The 17858-nt window shown below is 51.4% G+C and overlaps 2 protein-coding genes across 2 annotated transcripts; one reads left to right on the top strand and one right to left on the bottom strand.

The window, feature by feature from the left end:
* Positions 1 to 514: 514 nt before the first annotated feature.
* On the bottom strand, positions 515 to 1414 carry LOC311203042 (olfactory receptor 14C36-like; the record flags this gene model as incomplete). Its single annotated transcript, XM_084277679.1, has 1 exon — positions 515 to 1414. The coding sequence occupies one exon, from the start codon at positions 1412 to 1414 to the stop codon at positions 515 to 517; it is 900 nt and encodes a 299-aa protein (XP_084133805.1).
* Positions 1415 to 11971: 10557 nt separating this feature from the next.
* LOC311203075 (olfactory receptor 14A16-like) lies at positions 11972 to 12925 on the top strand (the record flags this gene model as incomplete). The annotated part of the gene is made up of 1 exon (XM_084277710.1): positions 11972 to 12925. One exon carries the CDS (start codon positions 11972 to 11974, stop codon positions 12923 to 12925), a length of 954 nt encoding a protein of 317 aa, XP_084133836.1.
* Between the last annotated feature and the right edge of the window lie 4933 nt (positions 12926 to 17858).

Genomic DNA, 17858 nt, shown 5'->3' with positions numbered 1-17858 from the left:
TGGCCACATCATCAGGAGAGGTGGAAACACCTGAATGATGAGGGAGATGAAACAGAGAGATGAGTAGTAATGCAGGTACAGGAGAAGGTGAGTGTTTCTTCTGCTGCCATGGGCACCAATCCTGGAAATTCCTGCTCCGTCATGGTGGGAAAGAACTGCCATTTCATTCAAGTAGTCAAGTGATTCAGCTGAGGAATATGTGCTTGTAATTTTTTATAAATGTAATAGAAAAAAAAAAAAAAAAATAAAGGAAAGAAAGTGGCGTTGTCCAGGCAGACATGATGCAAAGAGAGCACAGCTCGTCATTACACGCTGTCTGAGAACCACAAGAGCAGGAAATACAGCAGGAATGGGATGAACATGCACCATGATATTATAGCTCAGACATACTAGAAGAAAAAATTAAACAACTAAAATAGCTACAAGACTAGTCCTAATGTGAGTTAAATGGACAGTGATAAGCAGAAGAAGATGAGATGACTTTTGCTGCTTAGAAACATAGAGTCATGAGTTTTCACACAGCATCCTTGAGCTCCTGGTTCCTCATGCTGTAGATGAGGGGGTTCACTGCTGGTGGAACCACTGAGTAAAGAAACGCCAATAACAGGTCCAGAAATAGGGAGGAGATGGAGGGGGGTTTCAGGTAGGCAAAAATGCCAGTGCTGATAAACAAGGAGACAACAGCCAGGTGAGGGAGGCAGGTGGAAAAGGCTTTGTGCCGTCCCTGCTGCGAGGGGATCCTCAGCACAGCCCTGAAGATCTGCACATAGGACACCACAATGAACACAAAACACCCAAATGATAAACAGAGACTGAATGCAAGGACTCCAGTTTCCCTGAGGTAGGCATCTGAGCAGGAGAGCTTGAGGATCTGGGGGATTTCACAGAAGAACTGGTCAACAGCATTGCCCTTGCACAGGGGGAGGGAAAATGTATTGGCTGTGTGCAGCACAGAATAGAGAAACCCACTGGCCCAGGCAGCTGCTGCCATGTGGACACAAGCTCTGCTGCCCAGGAGGGTCCCGTAGTGCAGGGGGTGGCAGATGGCAACGTAGCGGTCATAGGCCATGACAGTGAGGAGACAGTACTCTGTTGCAATAAAAAATACAAAGAAAAAGAGTTGAGCCACACATCCTGTGTAGGAAATGGCCCTGGTGTCCCACAAGGAATTGGCCATGGACTTGGGAACAGTGGTGGAGATGCAGCCAAGGTCAGCAAGAGAGAGGTTGAGGAGGAAGAAGTACATGGGGGTGTGGAGGTGGTGGTCACAGGCTATGGTGATGATGATGAGGCCATTGCCCAGGAGAGCAGCCAGGTAGATGCCCAGGAAGAGGCAGAAGTGCAGGATCTGCAGCTCCCGTGTGTGTGCAAAGGGCAGGAGGAGGAACTGGCTGATGGAGCTGCTGTTGGTCATTTGCTGCTGTCAAGTGTGGAGACCTGTCCAAGGAGAAAAAGGCACAGTGAGAAATTAGGGAATCTTTTTTGAGGAAAATCCCTTTCACTACTATGGAATGCCCTCAAATTGACTCTCTGGATTCAGGAAGACTTTTGTCAGGTCGCTTTTGGGAGATGTGCTGTTTTTTGCTGGCTTGAGTGTGCCACTGATGGGAGGAGGGTCATCTGGGTTAGGAACTGGGGGTCCTGAGATGAGGGTCAGCTCAGTGCCAGCCCCACCTATGGACGTGCCCAGTGCCCCAAGTAACGATGGGACAAAGGCAGCAAGGACAGGAGAGGAAACAGCAAGAAATGCTGCAGCCAAGGCTATAAGGACAGGGACAGACTGACAGGCACTCAGGGGTTGCTCCTCACTGGGTTTGGGCTGCCAAGAAGAAGACTCTGAAACTCTGGAACTCTGGGTGTAGAGTCTGTGCTGGGTGGTAGAAACAAAGGGGTTGCTGTAGGAAAGTGTCAGCAATGTAGGGGATGTCAGGGAGGTCCCACATCCGCACTGCCAGGACATTTCTGTGAGCAGCTCCATCCCCATCCCTGACAATGTGTCTGCTGCCTGGATCTGTCCCTGCAGCTGCTTTTCTTTGCCCAAGTCACCTCCTGCTCTGTGCTCACAGACCTCATCCAACCTGCCCTGTGCTCAGCTCTGCTCTGCAGACCCCTCCTGGCATCAGGGCTCTGCCCTGGGAACCTCTGTGTGTGCAGGGCTCAGGAGAAGCTCCAAAGTCTTAATAAGAATTGAGTTTTCATTGCATATTCTTTGGGGAGAAATAAGTTCTCTCAAGACTTAATGAGAATCGAGATTTCATTGGCTATGACTGAGGTGAGAAGTAAGTTCTCATCTACAACAGTCAGCACAGCCCACAGGAGAGGAAAAGCCAAAGCAAAGACTCAACCTACAGGAAAATGTTTCCTTGATGTTGTTCTTCAATGTCCCATTGGAATTTCTCAGGGATCAGATGGAGCTGGGAGAAGACATGATCCATGCAGCACATTATTACTGCAGAACAATCTTATGCTCCTCTTCCCTGGGTCACTCCTCCCACTCTCCATTTCCCTGTGCAAATCTCACCAGACAGCCCTAGTGCTGACCCTGGCAGCAGCAGAGTCCCTGCCCCAGCACACAGCCCCCGGGGCGCAGGGACCCTGCTCACAAGGACAGCTCTGGGCACCCCTGGGTGCACACGCTGCTTCACACCCCTCAGCCATGCCCAGGAGAAGACAGCTGTCCTGCCCTGTCCCTCTGATGGGGCAGAAGGGCATCCCTTCCAGGCAGCACTTCCTGGTCCTATAGAGAACCTGTCCTCCTGACAGAGCCCCACACACTGCCCCATGTCCCAGCTTTAGGAGATCCCTCCAGGAACAGAACCTGCATTGCCCTGCACCCACAGACATACCAGGCAGAGGCTGTGGAGATTTCTCCTCCAGTGAGCTCTCAGCATCCATCAGCTCTCTCAGCCTCACAGGTCTCCCCTCGGTGCCTCCAGGCAGTGTCCCCAGCCCTGTGTGCTTGGCAGAGGAGCTGCTCCTGGCCAGAGCTGTCTCTTTTCAGGAGCTGCTGGATTGCCATGAGCTCCCTCCATCCCAGGAGCCCGGCCCAGCTCCCACCAGAGGAGCAGGTGAAGCTGTCACGTACTCCATCCCCTCTGGACTCCTTCGTGGTGTCTCTGGAGCTCAAAGGAACTAACTTGGAAAGATACTGAAGTAGTTTGTAATGTTCCCTCCCTTGTCTGGGGAGCAATCCTTGTGTCCATCATAGTCCTTTCTCCTGACCAAACTAGAGTTGGGCAGGACAATCACCTTTCCTTGTCTCCCTATGAGACACGACCCACAGGAAGGGACAAGGAAGGGTCTCTTTCCCCCTGTGAATGGAAGGGAGTCAGTCGAGTAACTCCAGACCCTTCATCCTTGCTTTGCAGCCCTGGGGCTGGAAGGACTTGCTGCTCTGACCTATGGCTGCCACAAACCCATTGGAGTTTCAATTCCTCTTGCCCCAGTTCTGGTGGCACAAATAGGCACTTTCTGTATGGGAGCTGCTGGTCACAGCTCCCTTAGGAATGGAGGCAAGTTGTAATTTACTCTTCTCCATGAGAGTGAGCCTCATCAGATGGAAAGTGAGTGTCACCCACATTTGCTCATACCCAAAACTGAAGACCAGGAATGACTCTTTTGGAGCCTATGGGAGAGGCTTCTGCTCTCCCTGGGTATTTGAGAGACAAATCCAGCATTTTCATTTACCTTGTTATAAATCTCTCCAAACTTCTTTTACTTCTGCAGCACTTTTCCATACCCAGAGGCAGCAGATGTCCAACAGCAGCTCCATCAGCCAGTTCCTCCTTCTGCCCTTTGCAGACACACGGGAGCTGCAGCTCCTGCACTTCTGCCTCTTCCTGGGCATCTACCTGGCTGCTCTCCTGGGCAAAACTTTAATGATCATTACTGCAGCCTACGACCACTGACTTCACATGCCCATGTATTTTTTCCCTTTCCACATCTTTTTCAATGTGTGGTGTTCACCAAAGCTGCTCAACCATTCCTCCTCCTCAGCTGCATAGTGAAGAGAAGATATAACAAATGCTCAAGATAAGGAGAGGGAGAGATCCTGCAGTGGTCACTCTCATGGGCAGAGCAGGCTCGACACAACAACAAAACTCATCTAATGCTGTCCTTCCTCTGACTGAGTCACACAGGGGACAAGGAATGGGTGTTGGGGTCATCACTGCCATGTTTGCTTACCTGATGCCTCCGTCCATCTGCTCCCTATTTTTGGGACCTGGTGTTGGCATTTCTTTCCTCATTGGTTCCTGCAGTACTCAACCCCTCACTTACAGCATGAGGAACCAGGAGCTCAAGGATGCCATGTGGAAAATGATGACTGGATGTTTCTAAGCAGCAATAAACTGCTCATCTTCTTCTGCATATCGCTAGTCATGGAACTCACATTAGGACCAGTCTGTATTTAGTAGGGACTTTTCGTTTCTGTGGGCTTTTTCCATCTGTTTTGTCTCTAATGTAATAACACCTTCATCCCATTCCTCATGCAGTGTCTCTGGTCTTGTTTGACTCAGACATGGCAGCAGAAGAAACACTCCCCTTCCCCTGTACCTGCCTCACCATCAGTCTGCCTCTTCCATCTCCCTGGTCAGTCATGTGTTTCCACCTCTCCTGATGACACAGCCATGCCTAGGGGCAACTTTTCAGCAGACTGGCTGAATGTGTGCACTTCACTTTGATCACAGGATTCCAGCTCTGCTTGCTTTTGGACATTCAGATGCTGCTCAGCTCTCTGGTACTTCCTTTGAGTTTCAGAGAGTTGGAAACGTCCCATCTCTCAGCAGTCTAATGAACTGATCTGTCAGGAGTTCAGTGTGTTGAAAAGTGACCTTTCTATGGATCTGATTGAAACTGTTCTGGGAGAGAATCTCCTCTGAGAGCTGACCCCCTGCACACGCTGCTTGGCCGTAGCAGCAGCTGAGGAGAGAGATTTCATGGGTATTAAACTGTGTCATGTGTAACTGCTGTTTGTTGTCAGAGAAATCTGTCTGTGCCTGTGAGCACAGATGATGGGAGGAAAAGTGCTGGGAGTCCCAGGAGGCCAGTGAGGGAACTGCTGGGCTTTGGAAGAGCAAGGTTCTCCAGACAGGTTTGGGTCTCAATAGACTGCTTTTCCTGCCTGTCCAGATCTCCTTAGGAGACCCATGTCCATCCCAGAATGCTGCTGTCACTTCTTCTATCAACTGAGCCATGACAGGAAATACCCGTGAAGGAAAAATATCCTCCATTGTAATATTCCTTTGAACTGTTCATCATTAAATACCTAACTGAAATCCAATTATTTGTAGAAGTCTGGATTTTTTTAATGAAAAGGTCTTGAACAGATATGATTTTTAAGACTTTCTGTATTTCCATGAGCCCCATGGTATATTTGCTTCTGAGTCCAGAGACCCCAGATACTAAGAGGAGAGTGAAGAAACCTCTTAAAATGTCAGTCAGACCTAATGCCCAAAGAACCTTGAAGCGTTCATGGGCCCTACTGGGAGCCATTCCTGACAAAACCTCCCCATGAACATCTAACACCTCACAACTGGAGGCCATGAGGACAAACCCAGGCAAAGCACAGGCAGCTCTGATGTTGAGGACACCCTGGCTTGGTCTGATGAAGCAGAAATGCCAAGCGCTGAACCCCAGCCCCTGGGCAGGGAGATCCTGACCCTCACCCGTGTCTCAGGGCTCTTACATGGGATGTGGGGAGTGTGATGCCAAGGGTAGGACAGGGGTATGACACATGGATGCCTCCCTAGGTTGAGTTCAAGGAGGCAACAATGCTCCATGGCTGTGAGGACAATGTGTCTCTTCTGAGGCCTCTGCAGGGACATCAGCCACAGCCAAGGGGGCAAAGATCTCATTTCTATCAGGCCTTTTCAGCCTGGCCAGCACTCTTGGCCATCTGCACCACAGCCCATCTCACACTGCCCGACACCTGTGCCAGTTTCCCTGCAGGCTGCAGGCACCCAACCCCTTTCCCCACCTTGTTCTCACCCCACCATGTCCCTGCCTGTACTGCTGTCTCTCCCTCCTCACCAGCTGTTCCCAGAAAAACAAAGCCACCAGCTCATCCACACTTCCACCAAGTAACTCCAAACACCACAGCACTACCCTCAGAATGGCATTTCTCCATGCTCATAACCCATCTGCACCTCTAGTTTTAATTGTCATTCATTTGAAAAGGAAATTTCAAGCCCTCTGGAGCTACCCCTATACTCTGCTCAGACTCCCCTTCCCCAGGCTAAAGAAGCCCAGATCTCTCAGCCTCTCCACACAAGACCCCTAACCCTATCTTAGCAGAATTTCTTTCAACCTCGTGACTGTTCCTCCACACTCGTCCTGAGCTGGGGACCTCCCACTGCTGGACTCTCTGCTGGTGTCCACACCAGTGCTGAGTCAAACTGACAGTGAATGCCTTTGCCTGGGTGGCCGTACTGCTCCCAGTGCTGCCCAATGTGCTCATGGCCAGGTTCCTGTGTAGCAGCCCTGGCTGCTGTGGCATCCCTCAGAACACCCAAAGCCTCCTCCTTGACACTGCTGCTCCACCAGTCATGTCTGAATTCCCTTGATGTGCGGGTGTTGAGGTTTAACCCTGCTCACTGATGATGTCATCATGCATGGGAGATTCTTTTGGGCAGTTGGCATCAGCTGCCCTGGCAGTCCTCCCTCACAACAACCAGTGCTCCCTGAGCTTACTTTCTAGTGCAGCAGCATGTGAATCAGGAAGGGCCTTGATGCTGGGCAAGCACTGGGCACCAATGAATAAATTATCATGTGTCACCAGTGCTGGATTGGTCACAAAACAGGACGATGTGTTGGTTCTACCCCTGTTGTGGTAATTCCCTGATTCAGAACACCACAAGATCAGAAGGGGCAGGTCAGCTCTGGTTGGAAAAGTTCTTGAGGTTTCTCTTTGTAAAACCACGGAGGGTTTTGCCAGGATCTGCTGGAAGTGAAGCTCCGATGTGTCAGTGGTTAATGTGTGAGTGTAGAAGCCTCAGCTGACTTGTGGTGCCTCAGCAAGAGGCATTAAAGGACATGATAGAAAATAAATAAAAAGTGGAGAGAGTGCTGTAAATGCTTGTGGTGGTTCAGCCCCAAACAGTGGCTGAGCACCACACACCACTGGCTCACTCCCAGAGGAGAAAGAGACAGAGCCAGTTGGGATAAGGAGAGTTCACTGAAAAAAGCACCATGAAACTAGAACAATAAACAGCCCATGACACTCATACCCGGTGAGAACACAGAGTACCTTACCCACCTGAGGATTACAGAGTGCTGCAGGACAGGAGGACCAACCCAACACCCCAGCTGCACTCAGACTGCCCTGGAGGCACCCAGGAGTGGTGCCCAAACCAGCTCCTTTACGGAGAAGTGCTGTCAGGTGGTGTGGAAAACAGCCAGATCTAACTCAACCTCCCCAAGCAGCCAGCACAGGTGAGATAACTGTGGCCTGACCAGAACCAGGACAATATCCACCCCTTTTTGCTCACCATCTACATCATGCCCAAATGGGTTTGCATCTGCACTCCCTGTTGCTTTGTTTCCATTGCTGCAACCACCCCTACAGGGCACCCCCACAGGAGTTGGCCAGACACCTCAGCCACTGTAGGTGCTTCTTCCTTTCCCCAATCTATTACTGCCAGTCAGTTGGCATATGATGCTGGTGCACTCCACACAGACTTACACTGTGAGGGACATTGGACTTCATCAGGATTGGTGCGTAGCTCCACATCATCAGGATCATAGGAATTCATCTCTCACATGGCTAAACCCCTCAAATACTGCATACTCTGCTCTGTGGTCATGCACTTGCCTGGCCAACACATGACATCTTCACTGAAAGGGTATCTTTCCCCCACACTTTACAGAAGTGACCTCCAGAGGCTGACGGCTTGAGACTTTTTCCAATCACCTTGTCAATGACTCCTTTTCTGAACAGGGATCCCAGCTGCTTGGCCTCCCTGCCTTCTAATTCTAGGCTGCGTGCCCCATTGTCCCAGCACCAGAGTAACCAGGGGATGATGTGCTCCCCTGGAAGGTGACTGAAGTCTTTTCTCATGTCTCTCAGCTCAAGGACAGGGATCGGGTTATAACCTCTGGTATTGCCTCTTCAGGGCCTTGCAATGGTCCCAGTTCATCATCTTTCACATGAGGACTGATTTCTCCATGTATTTCTTCTTCTGGATAGAGGTGACTGACAGGCGTACTGGTTGGCTGTCTGGATCAGCTCTGGGGTTGGCCTCTGAGGTTTGAGTACCCCTGGTGCTTGTTGGGGAGACTGGAGGAGCTGCACTCTCTGAGGCACGGGTAGCTCCAGTGCCTGTTGTGAGGGTTCTTTCTGGCTCAGCTGTGGTGTTGGTTTCTGAGGCCTGGGCAGCCACAGTGCCTCTGGATCTGTTTTTCTTGTCTAGGTATTTCTTCATGCTCTCCCACACCCCATGCCACCCCTGACCCTTCAGCCCAGGGAAGACCTCTTGGCAATATTCTTGGCGCAGTTGTTGGTAACACATAGGTCCAGACAGACATTCAGGAGAGAGAGCAAGACACATATGCTGGTCTGAACATCCCAGGGATAGTCAACGTTCTCAACAGATGCTGTAAAAAGCCTAAAGGGAAAAGGGGAGGAGAAAGCACCCCTCACCTCATCCTCTACTGTTATCACAAAACTTCAGGCCCCACCTTGGGCTCCAAAAAGGGCTGTGGTGGTTCAGCTCCAACCAGTGGCTGAGCAGCACATGCCGCTCACTCACTCTTAAAGGAGAAACTGACAGAGCCTCCGTGGGCTGGCCTAAGGACAGTTTACTGACCAAATCACCATGAAAGGCGAATAACCCACAGTGAATTTCACTTATACCCAGTTATGACCCAGTCACTGCACAACATGATGACCAACCCGATGACTTGGCTGCACTTTGACTGCCCTGGAGGCACCAGGAGTGCCCCTCCCCAACAAGCCCCTTTTCTGGGGGAGTGATGTCAAGTGGTGTGGCAAACAGCCTGGGCTAACTCAGCTCACCTGTGCTGCCTGCCTGGGGAGGTTAATTCTGCCCTGGCAAGATTCAGGACAGATGGGATAGGATTGGGATGGGGATGGGATTGGGATGATGTAGTCAAGGCACCCATCGATGAGGTGGCCTGTCAGTGTACCAGGGTTGTTTGCCTGTGCAGCTGTATAGACACAGGCTGTAGGAGGTGATAACTGCCCTATGACCTGGCCAAATCTTTCCACAAACTCTGCCAGCCAGGGACTGGCTGCTGAGGGAGGAGGAAATGTTGGAGAGACTGTAACAATGATTGTTAAACTGTTGCCCAGAGGAGCAGCCAGGAAGATGCCCAGGAAGAGGCAGAAGTGCAGGAGCTGCAGCTCCCATGGGTTCTGTAAAGACCAGGAAGAGGAACTGGCTACTGGAGCTGCTGTTGGATATGTGGTGCCTCTGGGTATGGATGGTCTTAACTGTGACCATCTGGTGTCTTTTCATTTGGCCAAAGGAATTCCCCACCAGGCTCAAAAATGCTCCTCATCCCAGGCAGCATTGCTGTATTGGACCTTGAACCCACTCATGTCTCTTGGACCACCTCTGGCCCTTCAGGTGACAACAGGGGTTGGTGTCTGAGCAACTCTCTCCTGGCCTCCACCCTCAGTAATTCCCATGGGCACTGGGACCAGCAGCTCCCAGGCAGCCATGCTCCTTGACCTTTACAGGGGGACAGAGACCCCTGCCTGTCCCTCCCTGGGGGTCCTGTCTCATGCAGAGACAAGGAAAGGTGATTGTCCTGCCCAGCTCTGGTTTGATCAACAGAAAGGACTCTGCTGGACACAAGGATTTCTCCCCAGCCAAGGGAGGGAAACTCAGTGAGAACTTCAGTTTCTTTCCAAGTAGGCTCCCTGGAGCTCCAGGGAGGAGCCCAGAGGGGACAGAGAGTATGATGTCTTCACCTGCTCCTCTGCTGTGAGCTGGGCTGGGCTCCTGGGATGGACAGTGGGAGCTCAGAAATATTGCAGTGCTGCAGAGAGACAGCTCTGGCCAGGAGCAGCTCCTCTGCCAAGCACACAGGGCTGGGGACACTGCCTGGAGGCACCGAGGGGAGACCTGGGAGGCTGAGAGAGCTGATGGATGCTGAGAGCTCACTGGAGGAGAAATCTCCACAGCCTCTGCCTGGTATGTCTGTGGGTGCAGGGCAATGCAGGTTCTGTTCCTGGAGGGATCTCCTCAAGCTGGGTCATGGGGCAGTGTGTGGGGTCTGTCAGGAGGACAGGTTCTCTCTAGGACCAGAAGGTGCTGCCTGGAAGGGATGCCCTTCTGCCCCATCAGAGGGACAGGGCAGGACAGCTGTCTTCTCCTGGGCATGGCTGCAGAGGTGTGAATCAGCGTGTGCACCCAGGGGTGCCCAGGGCTGTCCTTGTGAGCAGGGTCCCTGCACCCTGGAGGCTGTGTGCTGGGGCAGAGATGCTTCTACTGCCAGGGTCAGCACTCAGCCTGCCTAGTGGGCTTTCCACAGGCAGCAGCTGTGGGTTGAAGGAGAGACACAGGGAAAGGCAGTGTAAGGTCCTTCTACTGTAAGAAAGTGCTGCATGGGTCAGGTTTCCTCCCAGCTCCAGCTGATCCTTGAGAAATTCCAAAGGGACATTGAGGAACAACACCAAGGAAGCATTTTCCCATAGGTAGAGTCTTTGCTTTGACTCTTACGCTCCTGTGGGCTGTGCAGACTTATTTCTCCTCACAGGAATATGCAATGGAAACTCAATTATCGTTAACATGTCGTATTTTTGCCTGAGCCCTGCACACACAGAGGTTCCCTGGGCAGTGCCCTGATGCCAGGAGGGGTCTGCAGAGCAGAGCTGAGCACAGGGCAGGTTGGATGAGGAATGTGAGCACAGAGCAGGAGGTGACATGGGCAAAGAGAAGCAGCTGCAGGGACAGCTCCAGGCAGCAGAAACATTGGCAAGTGAGGAAGAAGGAGCTGCTCCCAGCAATGCCCTGGCAGTGGGGATTTGGTACCTCCCTGACAGCCCCTGCAGTGAAGACTCTTTCTGCAGCAACCCCCTGGTTTCTGTCATCCAGCACAGAGCTTGACCCCAGCATTCCATGGTTTGACACTGAGTCTTCTCCTTAGCAGCCATGAACAGCAACCCCTGTGTGCCTGTCTGTCTGTCTGTCCCTGTCCTTCCTGCCTTGGCTGGAGCATTTCTTGCTGTTTCCCCTCCTGTCCTTGCTGCCTTTGTCCCACTATTACCTGGGGCTCTGGGCATGTCCATTTCTGGTGCTGGCACTGAACTGACCCTCACTTCTGTACCCCCAGCTGTAGGACTGAGGACGTCCTGGGGGCTCCTGCTGGGCTGCAGCTGCCTCCCACAATGGCACCGCTCTCCCAGGGACTCTTGTGCCCCAGAGAGGAGCCCCATGCAGGAGACATCTCGGCACAGAGGCCGTTGCAATGCCACTCATCACCTGTGTGTGGGTAGCTGCACTGAGCCCTGTGTGTCCCTGGCTGGGAGTGGGGAGCTGAGATCCTCCTTGGGTAGGATGAGACCGCAGGAGGGCTTTGGAGCTCTGCCCTGTGAGACTGGATTCCTCAGCTCTCTGTGGGGTCCAGTTTCTTCTGTGGGGAACAGCAGGGTGTGATCAGTGAGCATCCAGTACAGGGATATGAGAGCAGGGCTGATGGACAGAGCAGCTCTCCCCACTCTGCACTCAGGGGAAGGTTTCACTGGCACTGCAGCAGCAATGTCAGGCAGTTCTGACAGGAGAAACACTCCTAAAGTACAGTGAGGAGAAAACCAAAGCTCCAAAGCTCTGCTCTGCCCTCAGGTGAAATTGGAGTGACCGTGCTGAAAAGCTCATTCCTATCCAGAGGGGATTTAGTCTGAGATCCAGAGAGTCAATCTGAGGATATTCTGTAAGAGTGAAAGAGATGTTCCTCACTCTCAATGCATGTTCCTCCTTGGACAGGTCTCCACACTTGACGGCAGCAGATGTCCAACAGCAGCAGCTCCATCAGCCAGTTCCTCCTCCTGCCCTTTGCAGACACACGGGAACTGCAGCTCCTGCACTTCTGCCTCTTCCTGGGCATCTACCTGGCTGCTCTCCTGGGCAATGGCCTCATCATCATCACCATAGCCTGTGACCACCACCTCCACACCCCCATGTACTTCTTCCTCCTCAACCTCTCTCTTACTGACCTTGGCTGCATCTCCACCACTGTTCCCAAATCCATGGCCAATTCCTTGTGGGACACCAGGGCCATTTCCTACACAGGATGTGTGGCTCAACTCTTTTTCTTTTTCTTTTTGATCTCTACAGAGCTCTTTCTTCTCACTGTCATGGCCTATGACCGCTACGTTGCCATCTGCCACCCCCTGCACTACGGGACCCTCCTGGGCAGCAGAGCTTGTGTCCACATGGCAGCAGCTGCCTGGGCCAGTGGGTTTCTCTATTCTGTGCTGCACACAGCCAATACATTTTCACTGCCCCTGTGCCATGGCAATGCCCTTGACCAGTTCTTCTGTGAAATCCCCCAGATCCTCAAGCTCTCCTGCTCAGATGCCTACCTCAGGGAAACTGGGGTGATTGTGGTCGGTGCCTGTTTAGCTTTTGGGTGTTTTGTGTTCATCGTGGTGTCCTATGTGCAGATCTTCAGGGCTGTGCTGAGGATCCCCTCGCAGCAGGGACGGCACAAAGCCTTTTCCACCTGCCTCCCTCACCTGGCCGTGGTCTCTCTGTTTCTCAGCACTGGCATGTTTGCCAACCTGAAGCCCCCCTCCATCTCCTCCCTATTTATGGACCTTGTTGTGGCATTTCTTTACTCGGTGTTTCCTCCAGCAGTGAACCCCCTCATCTACAGCCTGAGGAACCAGGAGCTCAAGGATGCTGTGTGGAAACTGATGACTGGATTTTTAAGCAGCAATGTCATATCAAAAATCGTGTAACTTATGTTATGACCACTTGCTATTTAGTTGGGTTTTTAGTGTTTTGTTTGGGGTATTTTTCCTTCTAGTTTGTCCAAGCTCTAAAAACATGCTCCACGTTCATCCCATTCCTAATTCAGTATCTACAGGTCTTGTGTTACCCAGAGACTGTGTAATGATGAGCTGTGCTCTCTTTGTTTCAGGTCTACTTTTCTTACTTTTGCTTTTTTCTTACATTTATTAAAAAATTACAATCAGGTTTTCATCAGCTGAATCTCTCCAGTACTTGTCTGAAATGGCAGTGCTTTCCCACCATGACAGACAGGAATTTCCAGGAAGTTTATACATGGCAACAGAAGAAATACTCACCTTCCCCTCTACCTGTGTTACTGTTAGTCTGTCTCTTTCATCTCCCCATCATCCAGGTGTTTCCACCTATCCTGATGATACAGCCATGCCTTAGGACATCTTTTCAGCAGAATAGATTGACACATGTAATTCACTTTGATCACAGGTTTCCACCTCAGCATGCTCTTTGGTCCTTGTAGCTGCTGATCAACTCTCCAGTTTCTGCTTTGTGCTACAGAGTGTTGGAAAACATCCCATCTTTCAGAAGTCTAATGAACTGTTCTGTCAGGAGTTCGGTATATTAATAAGTGACCTTTCTATGTATCTGATTGAAACTGTTCTGGGAGAGAATCTCCTCTGAAAGCTGACCCCCTGCACACGCTGCTTGGCCGTAGCAGCAGCTGAGGAGAGAGATTTCATGGGTATTAAACTGTGTCATGTTGAACTGCTGTTTGTTGTCAGAGAAATCTGTCCAAGCCAGGTACTTGTGCACTCCCAGTTGACTCATTTCTGCAGCAGAATTAGAAGAAAGGCCTTGAAGCCCTGCTCAGCAAGGAACAAACATGTTTAGACTCTTTTGCTTACAAATCCAAACCACAGAACTATAGGGGACACATTAAAATTAATTCCACCCCATCTATTCCATAAGATCAGGAGGAGAAGATCTCTCATGGCTGGAAACCTTGATGTGCCTGTTCATGAAATCCCAGAGTTTCTCAAGGTCTGTTTGATGTGAAGCTCCATTTCCTTAACAGTTCACATCTCCTTGCAGATGGCTCTTCAAAGCTGTGCTGCATTAAACAAAATGACAGCAATAAGTGTCAAAGAACCTGGGACGTTCAGCTTCTTCAAAGGTCGATTATGGTAGAGCTTGAAAATGACATCAGGCATTTTTAGGACCATTCCTGTGGCTGGGAATGCCCTGAGCTCCAAGCTTAACAGTGCTCATTGTGAAGTACTTGGGAGGGTATCAGCCTACAAACATCTTTCAGCCCTCCCACCTTCTGTTTTGGTCCTCTTCCTGAACCTTTAAAGTTTTGAATGTGGATTCTGGTAGAGCCTGTTAGTACCATTCCTTGTCTGGGAATGCCCTGATCTCCAAGGTTACTGGGGCTGACACCTTTCTCTGGGGAGGTTTCAGGCCAGCAACATCTTTCATCCCTCACAGCTTTTCTTTGGGATATATTGTTGGATGTTTACTGTTTTTGAAGGTGGGTGCTGGTAGAGCTGGAAAATATCAGGCACTTTTAGGACTGCTCCCTTGGCATGGATAGTCATGAGCCACAAGGTTACTGGGTCTTCTTCTCCACTCACTCGTGAGGATTCAGGCCAGGATCGTCTTTCATCTTGCACAACTTTTCTTTGCGTGCCATTACTCTGTGTTTAGCACATCTGAAGTTGGACTCTGATAGGGTCCAAAAATGATGTCAAGTACTTTGAGAACAGACACTTGGAAAGGAAAGCCCTGAGCCCTAAAGTTACTGGGGCTGCCAGTGTGCTTCCTGGAGAGGTTTCAGGCCAGGAACATTCTTCTGCCCTTGCACCTTTTGCTTGGGAGCGATTGCTGGACATTCAGCAGTGTCGAAGGTGGACACTGTTACAGCCAGAAAGTGACATCAGGCAGAATTACGTCCAATCCCATGGCTGTGAAAGCCCTGCCCCCCAAATTAATAGGGTTGGGCTAACTGGAGAGGTTTAAATCCGAGAACATCTTTCATCACTCACACCTTTGGTTTGGGATGCACTGCTGTACGTTTAGTAAGTTCAAAGGTGGTAGAGCCAGAAAATGCTTCCAGGCACCCTTAGGATGATTCTATTGTCTATGACAGCCCTGAGCCCCAAGGTCACTGGGCCTGCTAGTGGGCTAACTTGGGAGGTTTCAGGCCAGGAAGATTACTAGGCCCTCACCAGTTTTGTTTGTGAGCTTTTTCTGGACAATTAGATGTTTCAAAACTAGAAGCTGGTAGAGCGAAAAAGTGATGTCTTACACTGTTATCACCATTGCATTGTCCATAAAAGCCCTGAGCCCAAGTGTTACTGGGGTGTCTTTTGGGCTACCTGGGGAGTTTTCAGGCCAGGAACATCTTTCAACTCTCACACCTTTTGCTCGGGATCTGTTACTGGACGCTTAGCATTTGTGAAGGTGGACACTGGTAGAGGTAGAAAATGACAGCAAGTATTTTTAGGACTATTCCATCATATATGAAAGCACTGAGCCCCACGGTTACTGGGGCTGTCTTTAGTCAACCTGGGGAGGTTTCAGGTCAGGAATATCTTTCAACCCTCAAACATTTAGTTTGTGAGCTACTGTTGTACCTTAAACATGTTCAGAGGTGGGTGCTGGTAGAGCTTGAAAATGACGCCAAGCACAGTTAGGGGAGTTGCCTTGGGTTCAAAGGACTTGAACCCCAAGCTTACTGGGGCTTCTAAGTGGGCTGCCTTTGGAGTCTTCAGATAAGGAACATTTGTGACCCTCACACCTTTTGTTTGGGAGCTATTGCTGGACATTTAGCAGTTTCCAAGATTGACACTGGTAGAGATGGAAAATGACATCAGGCAATGTTATGACCGTTCCCTATGCCACGTGTGCCCTGAGCCTCCAGGTTACTGAGGCTGCTTGTTGGCTGCCTGGGGAGGTTTCAGGCCGGGAACATTATTCCACCCTGGCACCATTTGTTTGCGAAATACAATAAAGGTGGGAGATTCTCCCTGGGCCTCCTTTTGATATTAATAAATTAGCATTAATGATAATATTAAAAATATTATAATAAATTATTAAATCATTTATGAAAAAAGAGAATCAGGGAGAATCTCCCACCTTTGTTGGATGTGGGGGGATACATTGTGATTGAGGATGTAGGAAGGTCTGAGGTACTTAATGCCTTTCTTGCCTGTCTTTAGTAATCAGAGCAGTTTCCCTCCTGATACCCAGACCCCTGAGTGGAAAGATGGGGACGGGAAGTGGATGGAAGTCCCAAACATCCTAGGAGATCTTCCCAACTTGTTTATCAAAGCCTATCTGGTTTCAAAATCGGTCTGTTGGAACTTTGATGGACAGAACTGAAGTGGGAGGGGCTTCCCTGGGTGGAGCTGTGGTGGGCAGGGCTTCACACCAGACATCACTGCCACCTCACAGTGCTGTCACCATGTCCCCAGGCAGTATGAAAGGCAGCAGCCTGCCCTGTCCCACGGACAGAGCTGCCACAGGGACAGCTAGAAGACCTCCTCAGAGGGAGCCCTTCAGGAGCAGCTGGAATTCCCTGGCAGAGCTTGAGGGAGGCAGAACAAAAGCAGGAAGAGTCTAATGGATCTACTTTGCTGCTGGCAAAGCCACCTTTAGAGCCCATCTGCTGGATGGAAAAGCTGCTCCAGGAGATTACAGCCACCACCCATCCCTGCAGGTGCCAGAGGCGCTCAGGCCTTTTCCTCTGGAGAGCCATGGCCAGGGCAAGGGAATGCCTTCTGGAGAAGCCCTGCAGAGCTCAGCATCCTCCCCTGCCATGGAGCCAGGGGCAGCAGTGCAGCTGTAAGCCATGGGATGGAGAGAAGTGGCCAGGGTCCCACTGCTCTGCAGCACCCGCTGGTGTCCCCAGTAGGCACAAGGGAAGTACACTGGCCCTCAGGGTCCATCAGGCGGCCGGAGGCACCTGGGGCAGCCCCAGAGATGGCTCCAGGCTGAGGGAGAACAGGGCTGGGGCATCTCCTGGGAGGTGTGAGCAGCCGGTGGGAGGAGGGAGCCGGTCTTGCTCCCGTGCTCAGGGAACAGCCGATCGCCAGCTCTGCTGCTGGGCTCAGGAAGGGATTTTCCCCCGGGGTGGATTGGCACTGGTCCCCGGGGGTTTTTTGCCTTCCTCTGCAGCCCTGAGCAGGACCCCTTGTCAGGGCTCTTCTGGGCTGCCTGGGCTGGCTCACTGCCTGCTGCTACTCGTGCACCACGAAGGTGGCACCTTGTGCCCTGCATCTGGGGGGAGGAAGGCTTTTTCCCCCCTAGGGGGGCTAGCACATGTCCCTGGAGGGTTTTTTGCCTCCTCTGCAGCTTTGAGCACAGCCCCTTGCCAGGGCACCTTCGGGCCCTTGTGGCTCAGGGCCTGCTGCTCATGCTCCACGAAGGTGGCCCTTGTGCCCTGCATCTGGGGTGAGGAAGCTCTCTGGACTGCCAGATCCAGCTCCAAGGGAGGCTGTCTTCTTGTCCTCTGTAGCACTGAGCACAGCCCTCAGTCAGGGCTCCTCTGGGCCCTGTTGGCTTGGTTCTTGCCTGCTGTTCTGGCACCTCCAAGGTGCCACTCAGGCCCTGCCTCTCTCAGGCTCTCTTGCCCACGGCAGGTTCATAGAGGGAGTGAGCTCTTCTCTTCCCTTGGCTCCATTTCCCCAGGAGTTCTTGCTTGTGTGAAACAGCCTGGAAGTGCTTGGAAGGGCTCTGGACTTGCTGCACCATCAGGAAGGAGCTGCTGCTTTTCCCCTCTGCCCATGGGCAATACAGGCTCAGGGCAGCACTTTCAAGGGAGCGTTTTTCATGTGTCCCTGGACAAGAAGCACAGGTTTGGGGATGCCAGAAGGAAGCTTCTGTCATTACTGGGTGCCATACTTTGGCAAATAGCCCATAGTA

This window comes from Gallinula chloropus, assembly GCF_964237585.1.
Source record: "Gallinula chloropus genome assembly, chromosome: 35".
NCBI lineage: Eukaryota > Metazoa > Chordata > Aves > Gruiformes > Rallidae > Gallinula > Gallinula chloropus.
Note: the sequence above shows the minus strand (reverse complement) of the source record. Positions and strands in the feature narration are given on the sequence as shown.